At 45.4% G+C, this 25,231-nt stretch overlaps 1 protein-coding gene across 3 annotated transcripts in view; it reads right to left on the bottom strand.

The window, feature by feature from the left end:
* Window positions 1-7,024: 7,024 nt before the first annotated feature.
* CRCP (CGRP receptor component) overlaps window positions 7,025-25,231 on the bottom strand; it is a 40,045-nt gene continuing 21,838 nt past the window's right edge. For 2 of the 3 annotated variants that reach the window (XM_009453163.5, NM_001242429.2), the window contains 2 exon segments: window positions 16,248-16,305; window positions 7,025-9,392 (listed from right to left, as the gene is read on the bottom strand). In XM_009453163.5, the coding sequence (XP_009451438.1) occupies window positions 9,243-9,392; window positions 16,248-16,305 (208 nt within the window). In that variant the 3' untranslated portion in view covers window positions 7,025-9,242. 3 annotated transcript variants of the gene reach the window in all.

Below are 25,231 nucleotides of genomic sequence, written 5' to 3'. Positions count from 1 at the left end.
ACTGGCTTACTTCATCTAGCATAATATCCCTAAGGGTCATCCATATTGTAATGTCTGAAAAATTTTTTTGTTTTTTAAGGCTGAATAATATTTCATTGTATGTATATGCCACATTTGGCTTATCCATTTATTCACTGATGAACACTGATTGTTTCCATATTGTGTGTGTGTGTGTGTGTGTGTGTGTGTGTGTGTGTGTGTGTATGGGTTTTTTTTGGAGACAGAGTCTCACTCTGTTGCCCAGGCTGGAGTGCAGTGGTGTGATCTCCATTCACTGCAACCACCACCTCCTGGGTTCAGGTGATTCTCCTGCCTCAGCTTCCCGAGTAGCTAGGATTACAGGCATGTGCCACGATGCTGGGTTACTTTTTGTTGTTGTTGTTGTTTTGGTAGAGACAGGGTTTCACCATGTTGGCCAGGCTGGTCTCCAAATCCTAACCTCAAGTGATCCACCTGCCTCGGCCTCCCAAAGTGCTGGGTGACTGGTGTGAGCCACTGCGCCCAGACTGTTTCCATTTTTTGCTACCATGAATAAGACTGCTGTGAACATGGGTGTATAAATATTTTTTCAAGACCTTGCTTTCAATTATTTTGTGTATACAGTCATCCCTCAGTATCCACAGGGGATTGGTTCTAGGACACACTGAGGATATCATAATCCACAGATGCTCAAGTCATTTATTTAAAATGAGGTGGTATTTGCATATAATCTATGCATATCCTCTTGTATACTTTAAATCATCTCTAGATTACTTATAATACCCAATACAATGTAAATGCTGTGTAAATAGTTGTTATACTGTATTGTTTAGGGAATAATGATAGAAGAAAAGGTATGTACATCTTCAGAACAGACACAATCATCATAGGCCTAACTACAATGTCCATGTGTAGCTGGTTGAATCAACATGCAGAACTCATGGATACAGGCTGGGCGCAGTGGCTCACACCTGTAATCCCAGCACTTTGGGAGGCTGAGGTGGGTGGATCACCTGAGCTTAGGAGTTGAGACAGCCTGTCCAACACCATGAACCCCCGTCTCTACTAAAAATACAAAAATTAGCCAGGCATGGTGGTGCACTTCTGTAATCCCAGCTACTCAGGAGGCTGAGGCACAAGAATTTCTTGAACCCGGAAGGTGGAGGTTGCAGGGAGCTGAAATTGTGCAACTGCACTCCAGCCTGGGCAACAGAGTGAGACTCCATCTCAAAAAAACAAACAAACAAAAAAAAAAAACCATGGATACAGAGGGCGAGCTATATACAAAGCTATGGAATTGCTACCTTGTATAATAATTCTATTTTTAATTTTTTGAGGAATTGCTACACTGTTTTCCATAGTAGCTGCACCATTTTAAATTGCCAGCAACAGTGCATAAGGGTTCCACTTTCTCCATATCCTCTCCAACACTTGTTATTTCTGGCATCTTAGTTACTTTCTTTTTAATAGTAACTAAAGGACACTTTTACATGTATAGAATTCTTAGTTGACAGGTTTTTTTTTTTTCTTTTGAGACAGAGTCTTGCTGTCGCCCAGGCTGGAGTGCAGTGGCACGATCTCAGCTCACTGCAACCTCTGCCTCCTGGGTTCAAGTGATTCTCCTGCCTCAGCCTCCAGAGTAGCTGGGATTACAGGTGCCTGCCACCACGCCCAGCTAATTTTTGTGTTTTTAGTAGAGATGAGGTTTCACCATGTTGGCCAGGCTGGTCTTGAACTGCTGACCTCAGGTGACCTGCCTGCCTTAGTCTCCCAAAGTGCTGGTATTACAGGCATGAGCCACCATGCCTAGACTGTTTGTTCTTTTCTGTTTGCTCCTCAAAGTAATTTCAAATGTACTTTCTTCAAGTTTGTTCATTCTCTCTTCTACCTGCTCGATCCTTCCATTGACTCTACTGAATTTTTCAGTTTAGTTATTGTATTTTTCATCTCCAGAATTTTTGCTTAGGTTCTTTTTATAATTTCTATCTCTTTATTGATATTCTCATTTTATTAATATATAATTTTGCTGATTTCCTTTAGTTCTTTGTCCATGCTTTTCTTTAACTATTCAAGCATATTTAAGATGGTTTTAAGGTCTTTGTCTAGTAAGTCTGATACCTGTGTCTCTTCAGGAATAATTTCTTTATTTTCTTTTTATGAGATGCAGTCTTGCTCTGTGACTCAGGCTGGAGTGCAGTGGTGCGATCTCAACTCACTGCAACCTCCCGGGTTCAAGTGATTCTCCTGCCTTAGCCTCTTGAGTAGCTGGGATTACAGGTGCCCACCACCACACCCAGCTCATTTTTGTATTTTTAGTAGAGACGGGGTTTCACCATGTTGGCCAGGCTGGTCTTGAACTCCTGACCTCAAGTGATCTGCCTGCCTCGGCCTCCCAAAGTGCTGGGATTACAGGCGTGAGCTAGTGCTCCCAGCCTCTCCAGATATAATTTCTGCCACTTCATTTTCTTCCTTGAAATAGTCCATGTTACCTTGGTTTTTTTTTTTTTTTTTTTTTTTTTGAGACGGAGTCTTGCTCTTTTGCCCAGCCCAGACTGCAGTGGCGCTATCTCAGCTCACTGCAAGCTCCACCTCCCGGGTTCATGCCATTCTCCTGCCTCAGCCTCCGGAGTAGCTGGGACTACAGATGTCCGCCACCACGCCCGGCTAATATTTTGTATTTGTAGTAGAGAAGGGTTTCACCGTGTTAGCCAGGGTGGTCTTGATCTCCTGACCTCGTGATCCACCTGCCTCAGCCTCCCAAAGTGCTGGGATTACAGGCGTGAGCCACCGCACCCGGCCTTGTTTTTTTAAATACAGTTTGTGATTTTTGTTGTTGGAAAGTAGGCATTTGAAAAGGCAGCCATTTCTTTGTCTGCAGATTGGGTCTGTGCCAGTGAACTCCTTCACTAATTAGCAGGACATTTTTTGTGTCTTGGGATCGGCCTGAGGAGAAAGCAAAATGTCTTGGTCCATTTTGTGCTGCTATTACAGAATATTACAGACTGGGTACTTTATAGAGAACAGAAATGTATTTCTCACAGTTCTGGAGGCTGGAAAGTCCAAGCAGAAGGTGCCCACATCTGGTGTGATAAGGGCTTTCTTGCTGGATCCTCACATGGCACAAGGCAGAGGGTACAAAGGGATGAAATGTGTGTCCTCACATGGCAGTAAGCCCTTTATACAGTGGTATTAATCCATTAATGAGGGCAGAGCCCTCATTACCTCCCATTAGGCCCCACCTCCCAATACTATTGTAATGGGGATTACATTTCAACATAAATTTTTGGAGAAGAGAAAAACATTCAAACCATAGCATTCTCCCCTAGCTCCCCTAATCCATATCTTTCTCACATCCAAAATATCTTCATTCCATCCCAATAACCCCAAGAAGTCTTAATTTGTTTCGGCATCACCCTTAAAAGTCTAAACTTCAAAGTCTTATCTAAATCATGCCGGGTGAGGTGGCTCACGCCTGTAACTTTGGGAGCACTTTGGGAGGCTGAGGCAGGGGGGGATCATTTGAGGTCAGGAGTTCGAGAAAACCTGGCCAACATGGAGAAACCCCATCTCTACTAAAAATACAAAAATTAGCCAGGTGTGGTGGTGCACGCCTTTAGTCCCAGCTACTTGGGAGGCTAAGGGAAGGGAACTGCTTGAACCCAGGAGGTGGAGGTTGCAGTAGTGAGCTGAGATCACACCACTGTACTCCAGCCTGGGCAACAGAGCAAGACTCCACCTCAAAAAAACAAAGCAAAAGCCTTGTCTGGGAAATCTGCTGGTCCCCTTATTAATTTTCTTTCTTTTTCCTTTTTTCTTTTTTTTTAGATGGAGTCTCACTCTGTCACCCAGGCTGGAGTGTAGTGGTGTGATCTCAGCTCACTTCAACCTCCATCTCCCACGTTCAAGCCATTCTCATGCCTCAGCCTCCTGAGTAGTTGGGACTACAGGCTGCACCACTGCATCTGGCTAGTTTTGGTATTTTTGTAGAGACAGGGTTTCACCATGCTGACCAGGCTGGTCTCGAACTCCTGACCTCAGGTAAGCCACCTGCCTCAGTCTCCAAGTGCTGGAATTACAGGCAAGAGCCACCACACCTGGCCCCAGACAAGGCTTTTATTTCGGGGCTTGTGCCCCAGTACAAGGACGCTCCAGCTGACTCTCTGAAAAAAGCCAGTAGGAGTGTTTTTTTAATTAGACAAAGTGTGGGAATTGACATCAGGGGTAAGGTTTGCAGGCTGAGCTGGTAGCACATGATGGGCAAGGCATGCAAGTCGGCATATCTGGTTGCAATGGTTATCTTGGGTAATGGACAATTTAGTGGTCTGGCCGGTGACAAAAGGGCTGTAAATCAATTACTCAGCATTTCTTCCTGAGGTGGAACACTCCCCAACCTCGCTCTGATATTTAGATTTTCTAAGGCCAGTTCCTGGAATTTTTTTTTTTCTTTGAGACAGAGTCTCACTCTGTCCCCCAGGCTAGAGTGCAGTGGCACAATCTTGGCTCACTGCAACCTCTGCTTCTGAATTCAGTTCAAGCAATTCTCGTGCCTCAGCCTCCAGAGTAGGTGGGACTACAAACGCATGCCACCACACTCAGCTAATTTTTTGTATTTTTAGTAGAGACGGGATTTTGCCATGTTGCCCAGGCTGGTCTCGAACTCCTGAGCTCAGGTGACAGGTGATCCACCCACCTTGGCCTCCCAAAGTGCTGGGATTACAGGCACGAGCCACACACCTGGCTTATTTCCTGGAATTCTTTAAGTGAAAGGCATGGTTAAACATTATGGCATCAGTGAGGTAGTGGTGTGGGGTTTTTTGTTGTTGTTTTTTAATTTTTGTGGGTACATAGTAGGTGTATTATTTATGGATTACATGAGATGTTTTGATAGTCATGCAATGTGTAATAATCACATCATAGAAAATGGGGTATCCATCCCTTCAAGCACTTACCCTTTGTGTTATAAGCAATCTAGGATGGGTGCAGTGGCTCATACCTGTAATCCCAGCACTTTGGGAGGCTGAGGCAGGTGAATCACCTTAGGTCAGGAGTTCAAGACCAGCCTGGCCAACATGGTGAAACCCCCATCTCTACTTTAAAAAAAAAAAAAAAAATTAGCCAGGTACGGTGGTGCTTGCCTATAATCCCAGCTACTCTGGAGCTGAGGAGGGAGAGTTGCTTAGAACCCAGGGGCAGAGGTTGCAGTGAGCCGAGATCGTGCCACTATAGTCCAGCCTGGGCAACAGAGTGAGACTTGGTCTCAAAAACAAAAACAAACAAACAAACAAAATCTATACTTTTAGTTATTCTTATTTTTAAATTTTAATTATTTTGAGACACAGTTTCGCTTTGTCACTAGGGCTGGAGTGTAGTTGCGTAATCTCAACTCACTGCAACCTCTGCCACCTGGGTTCAAGTGACTCTCCTGCCTCAGCCTTCTGAGTAGCTGGGATTACAGGCGCACACCACCACACCTGGATAATTTTTGTATTTTTAGTAAAGGTGGGGTTTCACCATGTTCGCCTGGCTGGTCTCAAACTCCTGACCTCAGGTGATCCAAAAGCGCTGGGATTACAGGCATGAGCGACCATGCCCGGCCATTATTTTTTTAATTTTTAATTTTTGTGGGTAGATAGTAGGTGTATATATTTATGGGATACTTTGATACAGGTATGCAATGCATAATAATCACAGGGTAAAGGGGGTATCCATCCCCTCAAGCGTTTATTCTTTGTGTTACAAACAATGCAATTATGCTCTTTATTTTTAAATTGAGGCTGGACACGGTAGCTCACCCATGTAATTCCAGCACTTTGGGTGGCTAAGGCAAGCGTATTGCTTGTGCTCAGGAGTTTGAGACCAGCTTGGGCAATGAGATAAAACCCCGTCTCTACAAAAAAATACAAAAAAATTAGCCTGGTGTGGTGGCACACACCTGTGGTCCCAGCTACTCGGGAGGCTGAGGTGGGAGGATTGCTTGAGCCCAGGTTGCTTGAGCCCATGAGCTGAGACTGCACCACTGCACTCCAACCTGGGTGACAGAATGAGACCTTGTCTCAAAAAAAAAAAAAAAAAAAAAAAGTACAATAAATCTTTGATTGTAGTCACCCTGTTGTGCTATCAAATACTAGATCTTATTCCTTCTATCTAATTATATTGTTGTATCCATTAGCCATCCCCCCCAACCCCCACTACCCTTCCTAGCCTCTGATAACCATTCTTCAAATCTCTACCTCCATTAATTAAGTTGTTTTAATTTTTTTTAATTTTTTTTTTTGAGACAGAGTCTCACTCTGTTACCCAGGCTGGAGTACAGTGGCATGATCTCAGCTCACTGAAACCTCCGCCTCCCGGGTTCAAGCAATTCTCCTGCCTCAACCTCCCAAGTAGCTGGGATACAGGTGCCTGTCACCACACCCAGCTACTTTTTGCATTTTTAGTAGAAATGGGGTTTCGCCATGTTGGCCAGGCTGGTCTTGAATTCCTGACCTCATGATCCACCCTCCTTGGCCTCCCAAAGTGCTGGGATTACAGGCGTGAGCCACTGAGCCTGGCCAATTTTTATTTCTGAAACATTTATTATTAATGTGATAGGAAAATTACACAGAATATATGTTCATTTCTTATAAATTTAGGTCTTCCAGAACCTGGTTTAACAAAAAACTGAGGTTAAATTCAGGTCTCAAATATAGAAACTTAAACTTTTCTTGAAATCCAATTAAAAATGTAGATCTAGGCTGGGCGAGGTGGCTCACGCCTGTAATCCCAGCACTTTGGGAGGCTGAGGTGGGCAAGGTCAGGAGATTGAGACCATCCTGGCTAACACGGTGAAACCCTGTCTCTACTAAAAAATACAAAAAATTAGCCCAGCTACTCGGGAGGCAGAGGAAGGAGAATGGCATGAACCCAGGAGGCGGAGCTTGCAGTGAGCCTAGATGGCGCCACTGCACTCCAGCCTGGGTGACAGAGCGAGACTCCGTCTCAAAAAAAAAAAAAAAAAAAAAAGTAGATCTAAATAGAGTCAGTCTTTTAAGAAAAAAATCACACATTTTAGCCTCAGTCAGATTTCACTTTATTTGTATCGATGACAATATTAACTCTTCAGATTTATAAAATGACAAAACTTAATAATTACCTGGAAACAATTTATTATTAACTAGGTTAACCCTAAATCCATCAAGAAAAACCACCTAACATATTCAGTGTTAAAAAGAGACATTACGACTAGCCTGGCCAATATGGCAAAACCCTGTCTCTACTAAAAATACAAATTTTAGCAGGGTATAGTGGTACGTGCCTGTAAGTCCCAGCTACTCAGGAGGCTAAGGCACCAGAATCGCTTGAATCTGGGAGGCAGAGGTTGCAGTGAGCTGAGATCGTGCCACTGCACTCCTGGGCGACACAGCGAGACTGTCTCAAAAAAAAAAAAAAAAAAAAAAGAGAGAGACAACAATGAGACAGATTGGCACATGTATGCCCTGAGAAATAAATCAACAGCTCCCACTAAAATTCTCAATACGCTAGACAGATTTAAAAGTACAATCTGGTACTTTCTCTTTTTTGAGATGGAGTCTCACCCTGTCGGCTAGGCTGGAGTGCAATGCACGATCTTGGCTCACTGCAACCTCTGCCTCCCCGGTTCAAGCGATTCCCCCGCCTCAGCCTCCCGAGTAGCTGGGATCACAGGCATGCAACACCACGCTCGGCTAGTTTTTTATATCTTTAGTAGAGATGGGGTTTCACCATGTTGGCCAGGCTGGTCTTGAACTCCTGACCTCATGATCCGCTCGCCTCCGCCTCCCAAAGTGCTGGGATTACAGGTGTGGGCCACTACACCTGGCCCCAATCTGGTACTTTCAATGTTGCCTGTAAACAGATTTCAGCTGAAGCTCAGATGGTAAGGTTAAGATGCCTGGGGACTGGGATGGATGGATGGGCAGGAGGGTTGGAAGAGAAGTAATCCAATTAGCATTGAAAATAAGCGTGCCAATTTGGAAAATCAAATGTCTATGATCATTTTCTTCCCTAAAACAGGGAAGAAAGTGAATGTGGAAAATCCGATTTTCAGCAATATTCGCAGGACCTAAGGCAACAACCACATGCCTGGGGCAACTATACTTTCCAAATCCTGAATATTAAAAAGGTTTTCACATGGTAATCATCTTAATATTTTCTTTTTTTTAGATGACGTTTCGCTCTTGTTGCCCAGGCTGGAGTGCAATGGTGCAATCTTGGCTCACCTCAACCTCTGCCTCCCGGGTTCAAGCGATTCTCCTGCCTCAGCCTCCCGAGTAGCTGGGATTACAGGAATGTGCCATCACCCCTGGCTAATTTTGTATTTTTTTAGTAGAGATGGGGTTTTTCCATGTTGGTGAGGCTGGTCTCAAACTCCTGACCTCAGGTGATCCGCCTGCCTTGCCCTCCCAAAGTGCTGGGATTACAAGCATGAGTCACCGTGCCAGGCTAACTGTGTCCTTTTTAAAGGAACAAACAATTTGACTGTTGTGCAAATGAGGCTTACCTGGTCTGAATATGAAGCACCTGCCCTGGGCTGCTGTCTCAGGGCAGGAAAGTGGGGTGGTCAGAAAGGCAGCCAACACTGTTTCTGCTGCCACTGTCACTAAGCCTGGAGTGCCTGTTTTCAACTGCAGTGATCTGGTCCCTAACATTTAGCCTAAATAGTGAGCTGGTAAACAAAGCCCCTGCCAGCAGAGAAAAGGGGCTCTAGAGCTGTTGAAGGATTGGCCAGGCCGGTTCTTTTCTTATCTCTGTTGTTCTCGAGGAAATTCCTCTAAGGTGAGCCAAGGTCAGTGGCTCATTTTAACTTAGAGTAACTCTCTGGGGACTCTAACCAGACTTCCAACAGTGCTCTGGGCCCCTGCTTAGTAAGTTCCCAGGGAAGCAGATGAAACTAATTAGGACATGGCCCACCAAAGGCGACACAAGCATTTTCCCCGCTGTGCACAGAGACCTCCCCACAACTGGGGCAAAGGCCGTGGAGGAAATCTTTCAAGCACAGAGGGGTCCGCGGTCACTGTCCCCACCTTCAGCTCTCTGCCCTGACAACCTCAGCCTGTTTTCACCATGTTTCTTCTCCCCAAGGCACAAATATTTCTTTTTAACTTATTTTTGTGATGTACCCAACTAACCACAAAGCCAGGCCTGCTGGGATGAGGATAAAAATCAAATAAACAATCCTCTCAACGTCCAGGAAATGGCTGCCAGGCCTTCTGACTTCATGAAACGCCGGGGCCAGCTGTGCTCTTCTATGCTGGGTCCTCTTCGTCCATTGCCACATTGCTATTGGTATTCTTCTTCTGCTCAGCCTCTGGCTCTGCAGGCAGAATGCTGGTGACGGTGTGGAGAAGAGCTTCAATCTGCTCCTCCGTGAGCCGCTCTTCACTCTCTTCCACCATCTGCAGAAGGAAAGAAAATCCTCCAGGGTTACAAATGAAACTTACAGCCTTGGGCAGCCTTGCCCACTGTGCTCATGGTCTCAGCCCGGCCTCCTGGCACACAGACCTCACAGCCTGGGTCCTCGTGAGTCCTCTCCATCTTACAGACGGAAGGGTGGAGCCAAGTCACATCCTGGACTGAGCCAATGCGACTGATCAAAATGGGTCAGTAAAAACCAAGTTGTAGGATAGCATTTTTCTTTAAAGAAAAGGAAAACCCCCAGCCTGGGAAGCACAGAGGAACCCCATCTCTTAAAAACAAACAAAAAAAATCAACCAAGCATGGTGGTGTGCGCCAATAGTCCCAGCTACTCGGGGGGCTGAGGTGGGAGGATCACTTGAGCCCAGGAGGTCGAGCCAAGCACTCCAGCCTGGGTGACAGAGCAAGACTTTGTCTAAAAAAAAAAAAAAAAAAAAAAAGAAAAAGAAAAAAAGGAAAAAGCTAAGTTATATAACCACACACACACACACACACACACACACACACACACACAGAGAGAGAGAGAGAGAGAGAGAAGTGGTGAACAGGTTGCATATGCATCTCGAAGAAGTTAAATGGCACTTTATGTACTTTTATATTTCACAAGCACATCTGTAATTTTTTTTGGGGGGGGGCAGGACAGAGTCTTGCTCTGTCGCCAGGCTGGAGTGCAGTGGCACAATCTCGGCTCACTGCAACCTCCGCCTCTCAGGTTCAAGCAATTCTCCTGCCTCAGCCTCCCGAATAGCTGGGACTACAGGCATGAGCCACCACACACAGTTAACTGTTCGTATTTTTCGTAGAGACGGGGTTTCACCATGTTCGCCAGGATGGTCTCAATCTCTTGAGCTTGTGATCCACCCACCTTGGCCTCCCAAAGTGCTGGGATTACAGGTGTGAGCCACTGTGCCAGGCACACATCTGTAATTTAATGAACTGTATCAGCAACACGGTTGATGATGCCCACTATGTGCCAAATGGTTTGGAGCCTTCTTCTAATCCTCACTCCCACTAGCAACAGCCCTGCAGGGAGGCCTCCCATGTGTCTGGAGCTGCATCTTGCACTTCCCATCTGGCATTTCCTTTCGTCCTCCCAACAATGCTGCTAAGGGGTAGAACTGGAATCCCCAGCCAGAACTGCCCAGTCTAAAACCCACAGTCCCCCACGTTGCACACCACACTGCCCATCAAAGGTCCACATAAAACCTGGTTTCTGATGTGGTCCCAGAAATCTGAATCTAGAGATGATACCCACAGCCTGAGCCAGTTTCCTTAGCTTCGCCCCTAATTCTAAACAGAATTAGGTCGTCAGCTGCCTTTTTAAAAGCAGCAGGCAGGCAGTCAAGTTGCTTAACCCTGTTTGCTTGGTGGCATCAACCATCAATCACAAACACCTTTCTCAGCTCAAGGTGGCCAGATTCTATTCCATGGCATTCCCCACAGCAATCTCTGAAATCCGGCAACTGGGACCACAGGGAGTTCCAGAAAGAAATCCTGGCAGACTGAAGTAAAACAAGATAATAAGACAGGCCTGCAATCCTGGAGAGGATCCCAGTCTGACCACCTCCCTTTACAGACAACAGCACAGTTCAGGAAGTCATGTGACATGCCCAAGGTCACACTACGAACTCCTGGCAAAACCCTGGTCTCTCCACTCACTTTAGCCCAAAAGTGTTTCTGCAACTAGATAATAATCCTGGTGTCCCAGGATGGGGGAGATCCTGAGTGAATCAATGGGGGCTACTCCCTATGATGCTGTGAAATAAAATGACCATTTTCTAAAGATTCCATGGCTCAGGAAAATGTAAATTCTCTTCTGAGAAAGAAACAATCTTCAACCCCCCCCCCCTTTTTTTTTTTGAGACAGAGTTTCACTCTTGTTGCCCAGGCTGGAGTGCAATGGCATGACCTTGGCTCCCTAGCAGCTGGGATTACAGGCATGCACCACCACACCCAGATAATTTTGTATTTTTAGTAAAGACAGGGTTTCTCCATGTTGGTTAGTCTGGTCTCGAACTCCTGACCTCAGGCGATCCACTCACCTCGGCCTCCCAAAGTGCTGGGATTACAGGAGTTAGCCACCGCGCCCGGCCAAAAACCCATTTTTAAAATCAGACATGGGGCCGGGTGCGGTGGCTCACGCCTGTAATCCCAGCACTTTGGGAGGCTGAGGTGGGCGGATCACAAGGTCAGGAGATCGAGACCATTCTGGCTAACACAGTGAAACCCTGTCTCTACTAAAAATACAAAAAATTAGCTGGGCGTGGCAGCATGCGCCTGTAGTCCCAGCTACACGGGAGGCTGAGGCAGGAGAATGGTGTGAACCCAGGAGGCGGAGGTTGTAGTAAGCCAAGATCGTGCCACTGCACTCCAGCCTGGGCGACAGAGCGAGACTCTGTCTCAAAATAAATAAATAAATAAAATAAAAATAAAATCAGACATGCAAAATTACAGTCTGTAAAAAGCAGTAATCTAACATGTACTGCCCCCAAAGAATAAAGCAGAGAAAGGAGGGAAATAGCCAAGATTTGATTATTCAACCTGGAGAAAAGATGATCTCCGTTTGAGAAAATAATGTGCAGAAAAGAATTTTGCTAAGTTCACTAATGGCCGGAGCTTTTATCAACATCCAATCCTCCTTAATTACAGTCAAGACCTTTTTTTTTCAACCTAAGGTTCCCAGTCACAGGAAGAAACCCTAAGCTGCATTAAACTAAATGAAATATAAACAAAAAAGAAACTTTCAGAAATAAAAAACTTACTAGCACGTCTTGGATCACTAGGATAAATGACAATGACTACATTATCCCTCACCCCCACCTTTTTTTTCCCCAAAGAGAGTGGGTCTTACTCTGTCACCCAGGCTGGAGCATACTGGCGCAATCATCACTTACTGCAGTCTCAAACTCCTGGGCTCAAGCAATCCTCCTGCCTCAGCCTTCCGAGTAGCTGGGACTATAGCTATGTGCCACCATGTCCAGCTAATTATTATTTATTATTTTTTGTAGAGATGGGGTTGCCCAGGCTGGTCTTGAACTCCTGGGCTCAAGTGATCCTCTCACATCACCCTCTCAAAGTGCTGGGATTATAGACATGAATCACTGTGTCCGGCCCTTCACCTTTTCTTTCCAACACAGGAGAAACAGTCCAAATAAGTAAAGTTCAAAGCACCATCTCAAGGTTCTCAGATACCAACCATTTCAGGTAGTTGAGAACATAAGGGGAAATAAAACTTAAAAATCCAAAGTATCAACAGCTGGGTTAACATAAATGATACATTTATTATCTCAATCCCAGGAGCATCAAACTGGGTTGCCGACCTCCAAAAATGGCAACTTGAAGTTGCCAAACCTAAAGTCCTACTTTCCTCAAAATGATTCAAAGATCTGACAGCAACAATGTATACTATTAAATATTTGATCCAGAACAGTTCACTGAATCTGGCTTTCTAAATTTCAACTTTCTCTAATGTAAAATGAAAGTAACGCCTACAGCGAAGACAAAAGGAGAACATATGTAACAGTGTTTTATAAGCAATAACGCTCTATATGAGTCAAGACTTCATAATCACGAAATTACTAACAGGCCTAGATGGTAGTGCTGTTCAGGGCAGTGGCCTGTGAGGTCACAGGATCCACTGACCTCAGGCCGGAGGGCTCACAAATCATTCCAAATCAATACACAACCGGGCACAACAAGTCCTAAGCTGGGTGGCCACCTCATTTCCTCACCGAGCCTCTGAGTCAGCAGGCAGTCATCAGAGGGCCACAGCAAATCACAGCCCAGGCGTAACTGAAGAGGTGAGGCTTCAGCCTCCAAAAGACACCTGGCTTCCAAGTGAATGCTAATAAATGTTGGATGCTGGGACTGTTTTCTGAACCCAGGGAGAAAAAATGGCTCTAGTGTTAATATAGGGAACTTCTCACTCAAGTCCTTTGTGCTTGCCACTGTAAGTGAAACCTTTTATTTCCTTTTGTTTTCTAGAGAAGGAGTTTCGCTCTTGTCGCCCAGGCTGGAGTGCAGTCACGCTCACTACACTTGGCTCACTACAACTTCCACCTCCCAGGTTCAAGCGATTCTCCTGCCTCAGCCTCCCAAGTAGCTGGGATTACAGGTGCCCGCCACCATGCCCAGCTAATTTCTGTATTTTTAGTAGGGATGAGGTTTCGCCATGTTGGCCAAGCTGGTCACAAACTCCTGACCTCAGGTGATCCACCCACCTCGGTCTCTTAAAGTACTGGGATTACAGGCGTGAGCCACCGTGCCCAGCCATTTGCTTTTTTTTTTTTAAAAGACAGGTTCTTGCTCAGTCACACAGGCTGGAGTACAGTGGCACTATCATAGCTCACTGCAGCCTTGAACTTCTGGGCTCAAACAATCCTCTCACCTTAGTCTCCTGAGTAGCTGGGACTACAGGTGTGCGCCACCATACCTGGCTAATTTTTTTCATTTTTTGTAGAGATGGGGTCTTACTATGTTGCCTAGGCTGGTTTTGAATTCCTGGCCTCAAGCAATCCTCCCACCTTGGCCTCCCAAAGTGCTGGGATCACAGGCGCAAGCCACCATGTTCGGCCACAGCTTTCATTTCTTATTCACTCTGGTGAGAAGCGATACTGCTAGAAACCTTGGTAAACAATTTGCTACCTTTTGTAGCCAAATTCCAGAGTGGGAAGAATCTGGCTATAAAATGGTCCAACTACTGAGAAACAGCAGTTTCTACGAAGGCCTACCTACTTTGTAGAAACGAGAAGGAAACCATCTCAGGGGATGCCACACACATCTTTCTTCTCATGAAGCACAAGTACCTGGCTTGGAGGAGCAAAGTAAAGCTTCTGAATCAGAAGGTCCCAATCAGCCACTCACCAGCCCTCTGGGCTAAAATGGAGAGGACACTTGCCCCCTTCCAAGACTATGGGGAGGGCATTCAAAGTGACAGATAATCACAGGCACCAGGACCAAGGACTGAGACCATGTCTGGCACACCCCATGCACTCTTTTTTTTTTTTTTTTCCCCAAGATGGAGTCTCACTCTGTCACCCAGGCTGGAGTGCAGTGGTGCGATCCCGGCTCACTGCAACCTTGGCCTCCCGGGTTCAAGTGATTCTGCCTCAGCCTCCCAAGTAGCTGGGATTACAGGTGTGCGCCATCATGCCCAGCTAATTTCTGTACTTTTAGTAGAGATGGGGTTTTACCACTTTAGCCAGGCTGGTCTTGAACTCCTGACCTCAGGTGATCTGCCCACCTTGGCCTCTCAAAGTGCTGGCATTACAGGCATGAGCCACCGCGCCCGGCCCACCCCAGGCACTCTCAATAGCAGCAAATCTTCCCCCAAGTAATGATACCACTTTCCACAGGCTCTGGCTGAGGTCACACTAATCCTCATCTCTTCTCTCTGCCTGTCATTAAGCCATGAGTAACATATGTTGCTGATTAAAGCTGGAGGAGACATGACATATGATCAGGGATTCGTTTCTTGCTGTTCTGTTTGTTTTTTCTCTCCTCTAAGCTCTAAGTTGAAACTCCAATACAGTGTAAAGCATGAAAATAATCAGGACACATGAGAAAGGGGTTTCTATTTAGCCTACAGGCGGGTTCCCAGAGAAAGGCACCCTTCATGGACGGAACTGTTCTAATTTAATTTTGGGTACATTCTGAAGGGCAAAAACAATCCTAGGAAGACAATGAACAATTTAGTAAAAAATTAAATACCCTGTGGCCTTTTAAAAAGTTTTTCCATTAGCAACTCTAAAAATTGTATTTTTGACCATTTTCTTCCATACTTTTCTAAAGGAAATTTGACAAAGAGCTAAGTATTTCTAAAACTGACTTTGGAAACTGCTTTATTCTCATTTTGTTAATTCTCTAAAGTTTCTTCTTCTTTTTTTTTTTTAAACTGGCAATTAGACGGCCTGCTTAACACTTGTCAGGTACCGATGCTCTCTGCCCTGTAATAAGAAGGCAGCGGCCACAGCGTGCCCAGTGGTGGCCCGGGTATCTCCCTGGATCATTTCCCGGGCCCCTTATCCCATCGCAGGCCCCTCTACTCTGGCTGCCTCCTCCTATTCCAAAGCCTACGCTCTCAGTACAAAGCGGACTTCACAAGTGATGAGGCTGCACTAAATAAACGGTTTATGCAGGGAAATGGGATCACATTCATGGTTTTAGATGTGATCTCTGACGGTGATGTGGGAGATGGACTTGGGGAGCCAGGGAGAATGGGGAGAGGATAACCGCAAGAGCCGCGTGAAGAAATAATGGCAGAAATCAACGCAGTACACGAGGGAGAGAAGCAAGAACGAAGACAGAAGCAACAGAACTTGGGGACTCCCTGACTATGAGATGAAAGGAAAAGAATGGCTTGCAGGTTTCCGGCGTGGGAGGCCAGGCCAGGAGATGAGCAAGGAAGGGAGCCGATGGGACAGCGCACACATGCTCCCCTCACCCAGAAGGAGAGGAAGCAAGAGCAGGGTGAAGGGTGGGCGTGGGGACAGAGAATGTTCACCAGAGACATGCTGAATTTCATGTTTTTTATGCAACATCTGGTTGGCAACAACGCCTACAGGGAAGCAATGGCCAGAATGGCCTGGACATCAGGGGAGTCGGAGAGCCGCCAAGTCATCAGCCAAAACCCTAGGGGAGGAATGAAATCTCCTCCAGTGTTTTGTGGTCCCTAAGTCCACACTAACTAGGATCAAACTGGCAAGGTCTCCTTTTCCTTAAGAAATGGAGTGGTTGGGCAGCCTCTTAAAAAAAACGCAGTTCCTGGCTTGTCCACCACAGCCATTCTACATCTCAGACCCACAGCAGCCTCCCTAGCACAGGCGCCCTTCACTCACCAGCTGGATCTCCACAGCAGTCACAGGCCGGTGGTTCAGCAGCTGGAGCTTCTCAGCTCTGTGGAGGGAAAGTACAGCGTTGACAACTCGCATAGCCCTAAGTCCTGAGTCCTGACTGAGCTGCACAGAGAATAATTTGCCAGATAAAAAATGGGAGAACCACTGGAGTGTGGCCCTCAGTTCCTTCAACTGTAAATCGAGAGAATGGGAACAGGAGCGTGTATGTGAGTGACTCCCAGCCCACGGTACGAATGGGTATCAGAGGCGTGATGGTAGGAAACAAAGCAGCAGGGCATATGCCATTTTTAAAACAGGGGGGTCATTTTCTTTTTTCCTTTTTTTTTGAGACAGAGTTTTCCTCTTATTGCCTAGGCTGGTGCGCAGTGGCACGATCTTGGCTCACTGTAGCCTCCGCCTCCAGGGTTCAAGTGATTCTTCTGCCTCAGCCTCCCAAGTAACTGGGATCACAGATGCTCGCAACCACACCCACCCAGTAAATTTTTGGTATTTTTTTTAGCAGCGATGGGGTTTCATCATGTTGGCCTGGCTGGTCTCAAACCCTCGACCTCAGGGGATCCACCTGCCTCGACCTCCCAAAGTGGTAAGATATAGGCGTGAGCCACCGTGCCCGGCCCAGGACGGTAATTCCTATCTGGAAAATGTGAAGAAAATAATGCTTTCTTCATCCAAATTATAGAAAGTACCAACTAACAAAATCACCTTAGGCCAGGTGTGGTGGCTCATGCCTGTAATCCCAGCACTTTGGGAGGCCAGGTGGGAGGATCCCTTGAGGCCAGGCATTCCCAATCAGCCTGGGCGACATTAAAAAACCTTACAAAAAAATTAAAATAAATTAGCTGGGCATAATGGGTTGCGCCTGTAGTCCCAGCTACCTGTAGTCCCAGCTACGGAAGGCAGAGGACAAGGAGGTGAGGCAGGAGGATCGCTTTAGCCTGCACTCCAGCCTGGGCGACAGAGCCACACCCTATCTCTAAAACTAAAAAATTAAAACACACAAAATCATCTTGTGTGGTCATCTCTTAGAAATGGGTAAATTCCTTTTTGAGATGAAGATTTAATATTTCCCAGATTTGACTTATTATCTTAGTAAACAAAACAGGGACTAAAAGAGGCAGGAGTTAATACACAGAAATACAGGTACAGTGCCTCTGCCCTGAAAGCACTTAACCCAGCTGGAGAAAGAAGACAAATACATGTAAATTTTCACAACAAAAGATCTGAGTGACAGTTAGATATAGTGATCATCTGCCTCAAAGAAAGAAACAGATCATTGCTGAAAGGGTGGCCGAATCATGTGGACTCTGAAAGACTACAGAACTTCAGAGGAGATCAAATGACTGCAGTGACCACCCCTGTGCAGGCAACAACTTCTACATTTCTCTCTCAATTTGACCCTGGGGCTGCAGATCCATCTTTCCAATCAGCTCAGTAAGTATTTATTGCATTAAACACCTTCTGGAGTGAAAACATGAAGAAGCCACGACTCCTGCAGCCATGTGTTGGGGGAAGCAGAACACTTACCCACTCTCCCTGAGCCTCAGTTTCCTCATCTGTGAAATAGGAATGATAACAGTACTTAACTATCTTATGAGAGGATTAACAGGGATGAAAATCTTTCCAGAGGCCGCCGCTACCATTTATTGCTTGCTTTCTATGTGGAACTACATCAAATCCTCAGATTTCACTGACACTGAGAGAGTAAATAACGTGTCCACAGTTGCAAAGCTAGTAAATGGCAGAGAAGCTCCTGTTCTTGGCCATCTGCTTCTAGTGTACATGTGATAATGGATGGAAAGTGTCATAATGCCATCTGTCTCACGATAGTTTCTCCATAAATGGCAGCCATTATTAGGGCAGTTCTAGTCAATTTCTACTGCTTGTAATCCCCCAAATGTTTACTCTAGACTCAAGGAGGGAGACTCCACAGAGATGACCCTTGCACTAGACCCTGATGGCTTTTCAACGCAAAAGGGATGGGAGGGACAGCCAGCCAGGGCAGGAACAACACAAGGACGTGCCCAGAGGAAAGAAAGCTCCCGGAGTTTTAGGAAACAGCTAGAGAGGGGTGGGACATGGGGTGAAAGAGTCATTTGGGACAAGATCGAAAGGGCCCTGACTATCAAGAGGCTGGGTGTGACTTGGTCAATATAGGAGAGCAATCAAGGAAGAGGGGCATGCTCTGGCTGGTGCTGGCAGCGATTTTGGAAGACCCAAGAAAATGGAGGCAGACAGTGAGGAATGCATTGTAACACCCCCTGGGTGAGTGAGAGTGAGTTATGAAGTTGGCCAGCAGGAGCAGGCATGCCAGTAAGCGTCTAAACACATGAAACGCTTCCCGTCACCCTCAGGTAAAGTCAACAGGACTTGACAACTGCCTAGATTGGGTAGGATCGGGGAGGAGGAGTGAGGGAACAGATAGAGTCAAGGTTAGGTTGTTTAGAAAAAAAATACATTATTTAACATGAAATTTGAGTTTGTAGTACCTTTATAACTCTGAAGAGGCTTCTGTCAAAAAGTGTGTCTAGTTTGGTCTAAAACTAAAGGAAAAAAACCAGCACTAGATTTATTTGCAAGGAGTTACATGAAACCATGGAGTGGATATTATGGGTCCAGAGACCAACTGTGGAGTGAGTGAAGACCAGGACAGAACACCATAAAGTGCCTCCATTTAACGGGCCAGGAGAAGCCAGGCACGGTGGCTCACATCTGTAATCCCAACACTTTGGGAGGCTAAAGTAGGAGGATCACTTGAGGCTGGGAGTTCAAAAACAGCCTGGGCAACAAAGTGAGACTCTGTCTTTACAAAAAATAAAAATAAAACAATTAGCCAAGCATGGTGGCATACACCTGTAGTCCTAGCCACTCAGGAGGCTGAGGCAGGATTGCTTGAGCCCAGGAGTCTGAGGCTTCAGTGAGCTATGATCACACCACTGCACTCCAGTCTGGGAGACAGAGCGAGAAAAATAGGTTGACTGTGTCAATATAGAAGTCACTGAATTTGCCAACCAAGAGGTCATTGGTGGCCTGTGCAGTTCAGTGGAATGACAGCTGTGCTGACAACTGGACTCTGAGGACTGAGGAATGATTGTGGAGGAACGAACCTCTTGATAACACAGAAGTAAAAAAGCAGCTCCAGCCGAAGGAGGGAGGGTCTGGAAGGAGAGTGGAGAATGGCCACCGGCTGGGGAGACAAACACATGGAGAGGCTGAAATTCCAGGAGGGAAAAGTAAAGACCCTCAGAAACTGCTGCCCAAATCTCCAGCAAAGGGGCTCATGTTCCACCGAGACCACGGTGAGGGGAACCAGCAGCCAATCGGAAAGGACTGGAAGGGAGATGAGTTCATTCCGGTTAGTTTTCTCAGTTCCCGTCTGAGAGGTCTCCACGTGAAGAGGGAGAAGAGGGATCGCAAGGACTAAAAGCTACAGAGGATAGGTAACGAGATGACCAGAAGATCAGCAAAGACATTCAGAACCGCTCCCTGAAAAACTCCAACTCGAGGTCAAACCACCAAGCAAGTTCCCTGTCCTACACCCAAGGAGCTGAGCACTGCTGTGGTCACAGCAGGCCCCCATGCACTCCACACTCCAGTCTGGGGTGGTGGAATTAAGGGGGTCAGTGCACAAACATTCCCTGCTGGCTTCAGAACCAAGCCACTTTCATTGTCTCTACTTTCTTCCCTTGCTTCTCAACTCCCTGCACCCTAGCTCTTGCCCAAGTGATCACCAAAAGTGTTCTTGCTTCAAGGGCCTGGTGCCTCCACACGGACAAATCCAGCGGCTGCTCCTCGGTCCTACTCCATCTGACACTGCTGATCATTCCCTCCTTAAAACTGCCTGCCCTCGGGGCTTCCATGACACCTTCTCTTTCAATTCTTTCCTGATCCGACTCTCCCTTCTTCATCTCCTTCTGGATTTTCTCTTCTCCAGAGAGGCTCTGGCACTCTCATGGTGCTGACTTTCATCCTCTGACCCTCCTACTGACGTCCTCACCCAGGCCTCAAAATCTCAGCTACCACTACAGGCTGTAACCAAGAAGTCCATGCTTTCTGGAGACAGAGAGAGGAGAAGGACCAGAGAGCAGATCAGAGGCGGGGACGGGCAGCAGGGTGGGCGAGGTGGGAAAAGTGCACGTGGTTAATGACTATGAAAAAATAGAAAGAATGAATAAGATCTAGTATTTGATAGTCCAACAGGGTGACTACAGTCAACAATAATTTAATTGTACATTTAAAAATAACTATAAGAGTATAACTGAATGTGTTATGCTCACAAATATAACAAGAGCTGCAAGTTCCCAGAGGAGCCAGGCCCAGCCACAGTGAAGAAGCCTGCCGCTCCCTCTTCTGGCTGTTGGACAACAACGCTGCCTGAAGCGTTAACTCTTGGCAGAGTCATGGAAACAAGCAATTAATCAAAGGGTTTAGGTTAAAAGGATTAGAAAGGCTTTTAAAAAGATTTTTAAAAATCTTCGATTTTAGGATGATTAGTGGAAAAAAGGGAGCTAAGATCAATCCTTCTTGAATACTACAGTCTGCTTTAAATTTATATAGATCATGGCCAATCACGAATCAGCTTGCAAGACAATGCCTATGTATTTGTAGGTTTTTTGAACAGTATTTGTCCATACTTACAGTAGAAAAGATGTTGGGCTTAGGAAGCAATACATTAGCCCAAAGAGATGAAAAGAGGCCTTAAAAATCAACTGTTAGCACTTCTGCTATAGGAGAAGATGGAGGAAGCCCACGAAAGCCTTTCTCTCTCCACAGATTACAGTGAAAAATTTCGACACAGCCGGGCGCAGTGACTCATGCCTGTAATCCCAGCACTTTGGGAGGCTGAGGCGGCGAATCACCTGCGGTCAGGAGTTCGAGACCAGCCTGGCCAACATGAAGAAACCCCGTCTCTACTAAAAATACAAAAATTAGCGGTGATGGCATGCACCTGTAATCCCAGCTACTCAGGAGGCCGAGACAGGAGAATCGCTTGAACCCAGGAGGCGGCAGTTGCAGTGAGCTGAGACTGTGCCACTGCACTCCATCCAGCCTGGGTAACAAGAGCAAGACTCCAACTCAAAAAAAAAAAAAAAAAAAAGAAAAGAAAAGAAGAAATCTCCAGACAAAAAACAAAAAAAATACCCGACTCTGAGAAGCAAACAAAAGCAGGTGGTCTGGGAGGGAAACAAAACCTGAGAACCATTTGGGGTGGAGGATGGATGTGAGTTTCTTGGGGCTTTTTCCCCTTTTCTCTCAGGGCCTCAATCCTGGTGCAGCTGCGGTGGCCCCACAAGCAGCTCCAACTCCAGGAGAAATCCAATCTTTCTCGCCAGGAGACTGAGAAAGGCTGGAGACCCAAGAGGAGCTCACAACTCAAGGGCAGCCCCCCAGGTGGGGACCAGCAACAGGCGTAGCCTGGAAGAGAGCCCTTGCTGTCCAGAGTGCCCAAGAGTCATTTTTCCCTTTTCCCTTTTCTACTTTCCCTGCTCTGCTCCAAGGACAGCTCTAGTAACAACCATACACAGGTGGGCAGGTAAACCTTTGAGAGAAACTCGGAACTTGTGGCTAGAGGACCCAAAAGGGGGTATCATGTGGGCCAGAGGGTAGGAGCAGGGAAGTTCCAGAGAGGAGAGCTAGAGAAGGGGACTCCTCCAAATTTGAGTATCAATCAACACAAATTCTAGATTCACCTGAGCTGTTTATGTGCAGAACAGCACCAAAACAGCAAGCATGGAACAGACCCAGCACAGCAAAGACCCCAAGTGAGAAGGGAGCAAGTTCCACCGCCAGTCCAGTCCCATATGCAAAGACCCAGAGTGGGTTTCAAAACCAAATGACACTGAAATCCTTGCCCCGGAAGGCAAGACCGACTTGAAGTCTGAACCTAATTGGATTGACAGCCTCCTAAAACACAAACCAGAAGCTTTTAACAGGACCCAGAGTCTAAACAATATAATACTCAAATGCCCAGGATACAATCTACAATTACCTCGACCACGAAAATACGACTCATTCTCCAGGGAAAAGATAATCAACAGATGCCAAGCCCATGATGACATGTTAAAATTATCAAGATTCTAACTATTATAATAACTGGGGGAAAAAGTAAACATTCCTGAAATGAATGGAATAATACAAGTTCTCAGGAAAGAATAGAAGTTATAACAAATAACCAAATGGAAACTTTAGAACTGAAAAATACCTGAAATGAAAAATTCACTGGTAGGCTTGATAACGGAAGATGCCAGAACAATCTGTGCATATACAGACAGATCAACAGAAATTATCCCATTAGACTCTGAGGCTGCAGTGAGCCTGAGGGTGCCACCGCACTTCAGCTTGGGCAACAGAGTGAAACCTTATCTCTACTAAAAAAAGAGACAGGAAAAAAAAGAGAAATTATTCCATTTGAACTACAAATTTTTTTAAAAAGGAACAGAGCCTCAAAGACCTGTACAGCAGTATCAGAGGTTTACCAGTTGTGTTTCTGGGAGCTGAAGAAAAGGAGGAGAAAGAGATTGGGATAGAAAAAATATTTCAAAAATAGCTGAGAACTTCACAAATGTAGTAAGAAACATAAATTTACATAATCAAGAAGCTCAGCAAAAATAAACTGGGGAAAAAAAAGCTGAAATATATCATTATCAAATTATTGAAGACCAAAGACTTGATAATCTTTTTTTAAATTTATCTAAATTTTTTTTTTTTTTTTTTTTGAGACGGAGTCTCGCTCTGTCCCCCAGGCCGGAGTGCAGTGGCGCATCTTGGCTCACTGCAAGCTCCGCCTCCCGGGTTCACGCCATTCTCCTATCTCAGCCTCCCGAGTAGCTGGGACTACAGGCGCCCGCCACCATGCCCAGCTGATTTTTTTTTTTTGTATTTTTTTAGTAGAGACGAGGTTTCACCGTGTTAGCCAGGATGGTCTCGATCTCCTGACCTCGTGATCTGCCAGCCTTGGCCTCCCAAAGTGCTGGGATTACAGGCGTGAGCCACCGCGCCCAGGCTAGTGAAGTGAAGCAGTAGGAGTAGAGGGGGATAAAAAAAATCTTAACAGCAGCCAGAGGAAAATGACGCATTAGGGTTAGAGTGATAGCGGATTAAAATTTTTTTTTAATTAATTATTTTTCAAAATATAGAGATGGAGTCTCACAGTGATTCCCAAGCTGGTCTCAAACTCCTGGCCTCAAGTGATCTTCCCGCCTCAGCCTCCCAAAGTGCTGAGATTATAGGCATGAGCCACTGCATCCAGCCTGATCACAGATTTCTAATCAAAAACTGTGACAGCCAGAAGTCACTGAAATGACATCTTAAAAGTTCTGAAGGAAAAGATCAATCAACCCAGTGAAATTATCCTTCAGGAATGAAAGGAAATAATGACATTCTCAGCTAAATGAAAATAAGAGAATTTGTAGCCAAGAGACCTGTTCTCAGAAAAGTGCCAAAGGAAGTTCTTCCTGGTGAAGTAAATGATAAAAAGGACACAGGGCACTTCAGGAATAGAGAGGAAAAGAAATGATGACAAAAAGACTATTTTTGTTCTCTTAAGTTCTTTAAAATATGTAAGAATATAGAAAGTAAATATAAAAACACTACTAATAGTATGCAGATTATATGTTTCAATGTATGTAGATTATATGTTATAAATACAACCATAACACAAAAAGAAGGTAAAGAGACTTATATACACTAACTGGTAAAATATTAACTCTGGACTATAAATGGTCAGGCATGCATATTATTAACCCTACTAGTAACCTAGTAGGGATCCCTTCAGTAACTACTAAAAACAAAAATAAACAAAAAGATACAGCCAAAAGGCTACAAATCTTTTTAGCTTTATAGATATGGAAAAAGCAAGTGACAACATTCAACATCCAATCTCAGCAATCTGAACTTCCTAAACCTGGTAAAAGACATTCATGGAAAACCTAAACTAGCATCATACTTAATGGTGAAGGACTGACTGTTTTCTCTTAATATCAGGGACAAGATGAGGATGTCTGCTCTCACCATTCCTACTCAACATCATCCTGGAGGCCCCAGCCAGGGCAATGAAATAAGAAAAAGAAGGAAAAGCCATACAGATGAGAAAGAAGTAAAACTCTGTTTGCAAACACCACAACTTTCTGCATAGAAAATCCTAAAGAATACACTAAAAAAGTTCCTAGAACTAATAAGTGGATTTATCAAGGCTGGAGGGCATAAGATCAATATAAAGTCAGCTGTACTTCTATATCAGCAATCAACAACTGGAAATGAGCACCATTTACAATAGCACGCAAAATTATGAAATAGGTATAAATCTAAAAAAATTTGTGCAGAACCTGTATGCTACACTGTTTTCATGGACTAGAAGGTTCAGTATTGGCGGGTTGTTTTTTTTTAACCTTTGACTGATCTTAAATTATTATTAAATTTTTTTTGAGACAGTCTCGCTCTGTCGCCAGGCTGGAGTGCAGTGGCGCAATCTCGGCTCACTGCAACCTCCATCTCCCAGGTTCAAGTGATTCTTCTGCCTCAGCCTCCCGAGTAGCTGGGACTACAGGCGCCCCCGTCACCACACCCGGCTAATTTTTTGTATTTTTAGTAGAGACGGGGTTTCACCATGTTGGCCAGGATGGTCTCGATCTCTTGACCTCGTGATCCACCTGCCTCAGCCTCCCAAAGTGCTGGGATTATAGGTGTGAGCCACCGTGCCCGTCCGATCTTGAATTATTAATATTGTCAAGATGTCAATTCTCCCCCAAAACTGACCTATAGATGTAACGCAATCCCAATCAGAATCTCAGCAGGATTTGTTCCAGATATCAACAAGTCAATTCAAAAATGTATACATAGGCCAGGCACGGTGGCTCACACCTGAAATGCTAGCACTTTGGGCGGCCAAAGAAGGAGGATCACCTGAGGTCAGGAGTTCAAGACCAGCCTGGCCAATACAGTGAAACCCCATCTCTACTAAAAATACAAAA

This window comes from Pan troglodytes, chromosome 6, assembly GCF_028858775.2.
Source record: "Pan troglodytes isolate AG18354 chromosome 6, NHGRI_mPanTro3-v2.0_pri, whole genome shotgun sequence".
Taxonomy (NCBI): domain Eukaryota; kingdom Metazoa; phylum Chordata; class Mammalia; order Primates; family Hominidae; genus Pan; species Pan troglodytes.
This window is presented reverse-complemented; position numbering and strand designations above follow the sequence as displayed.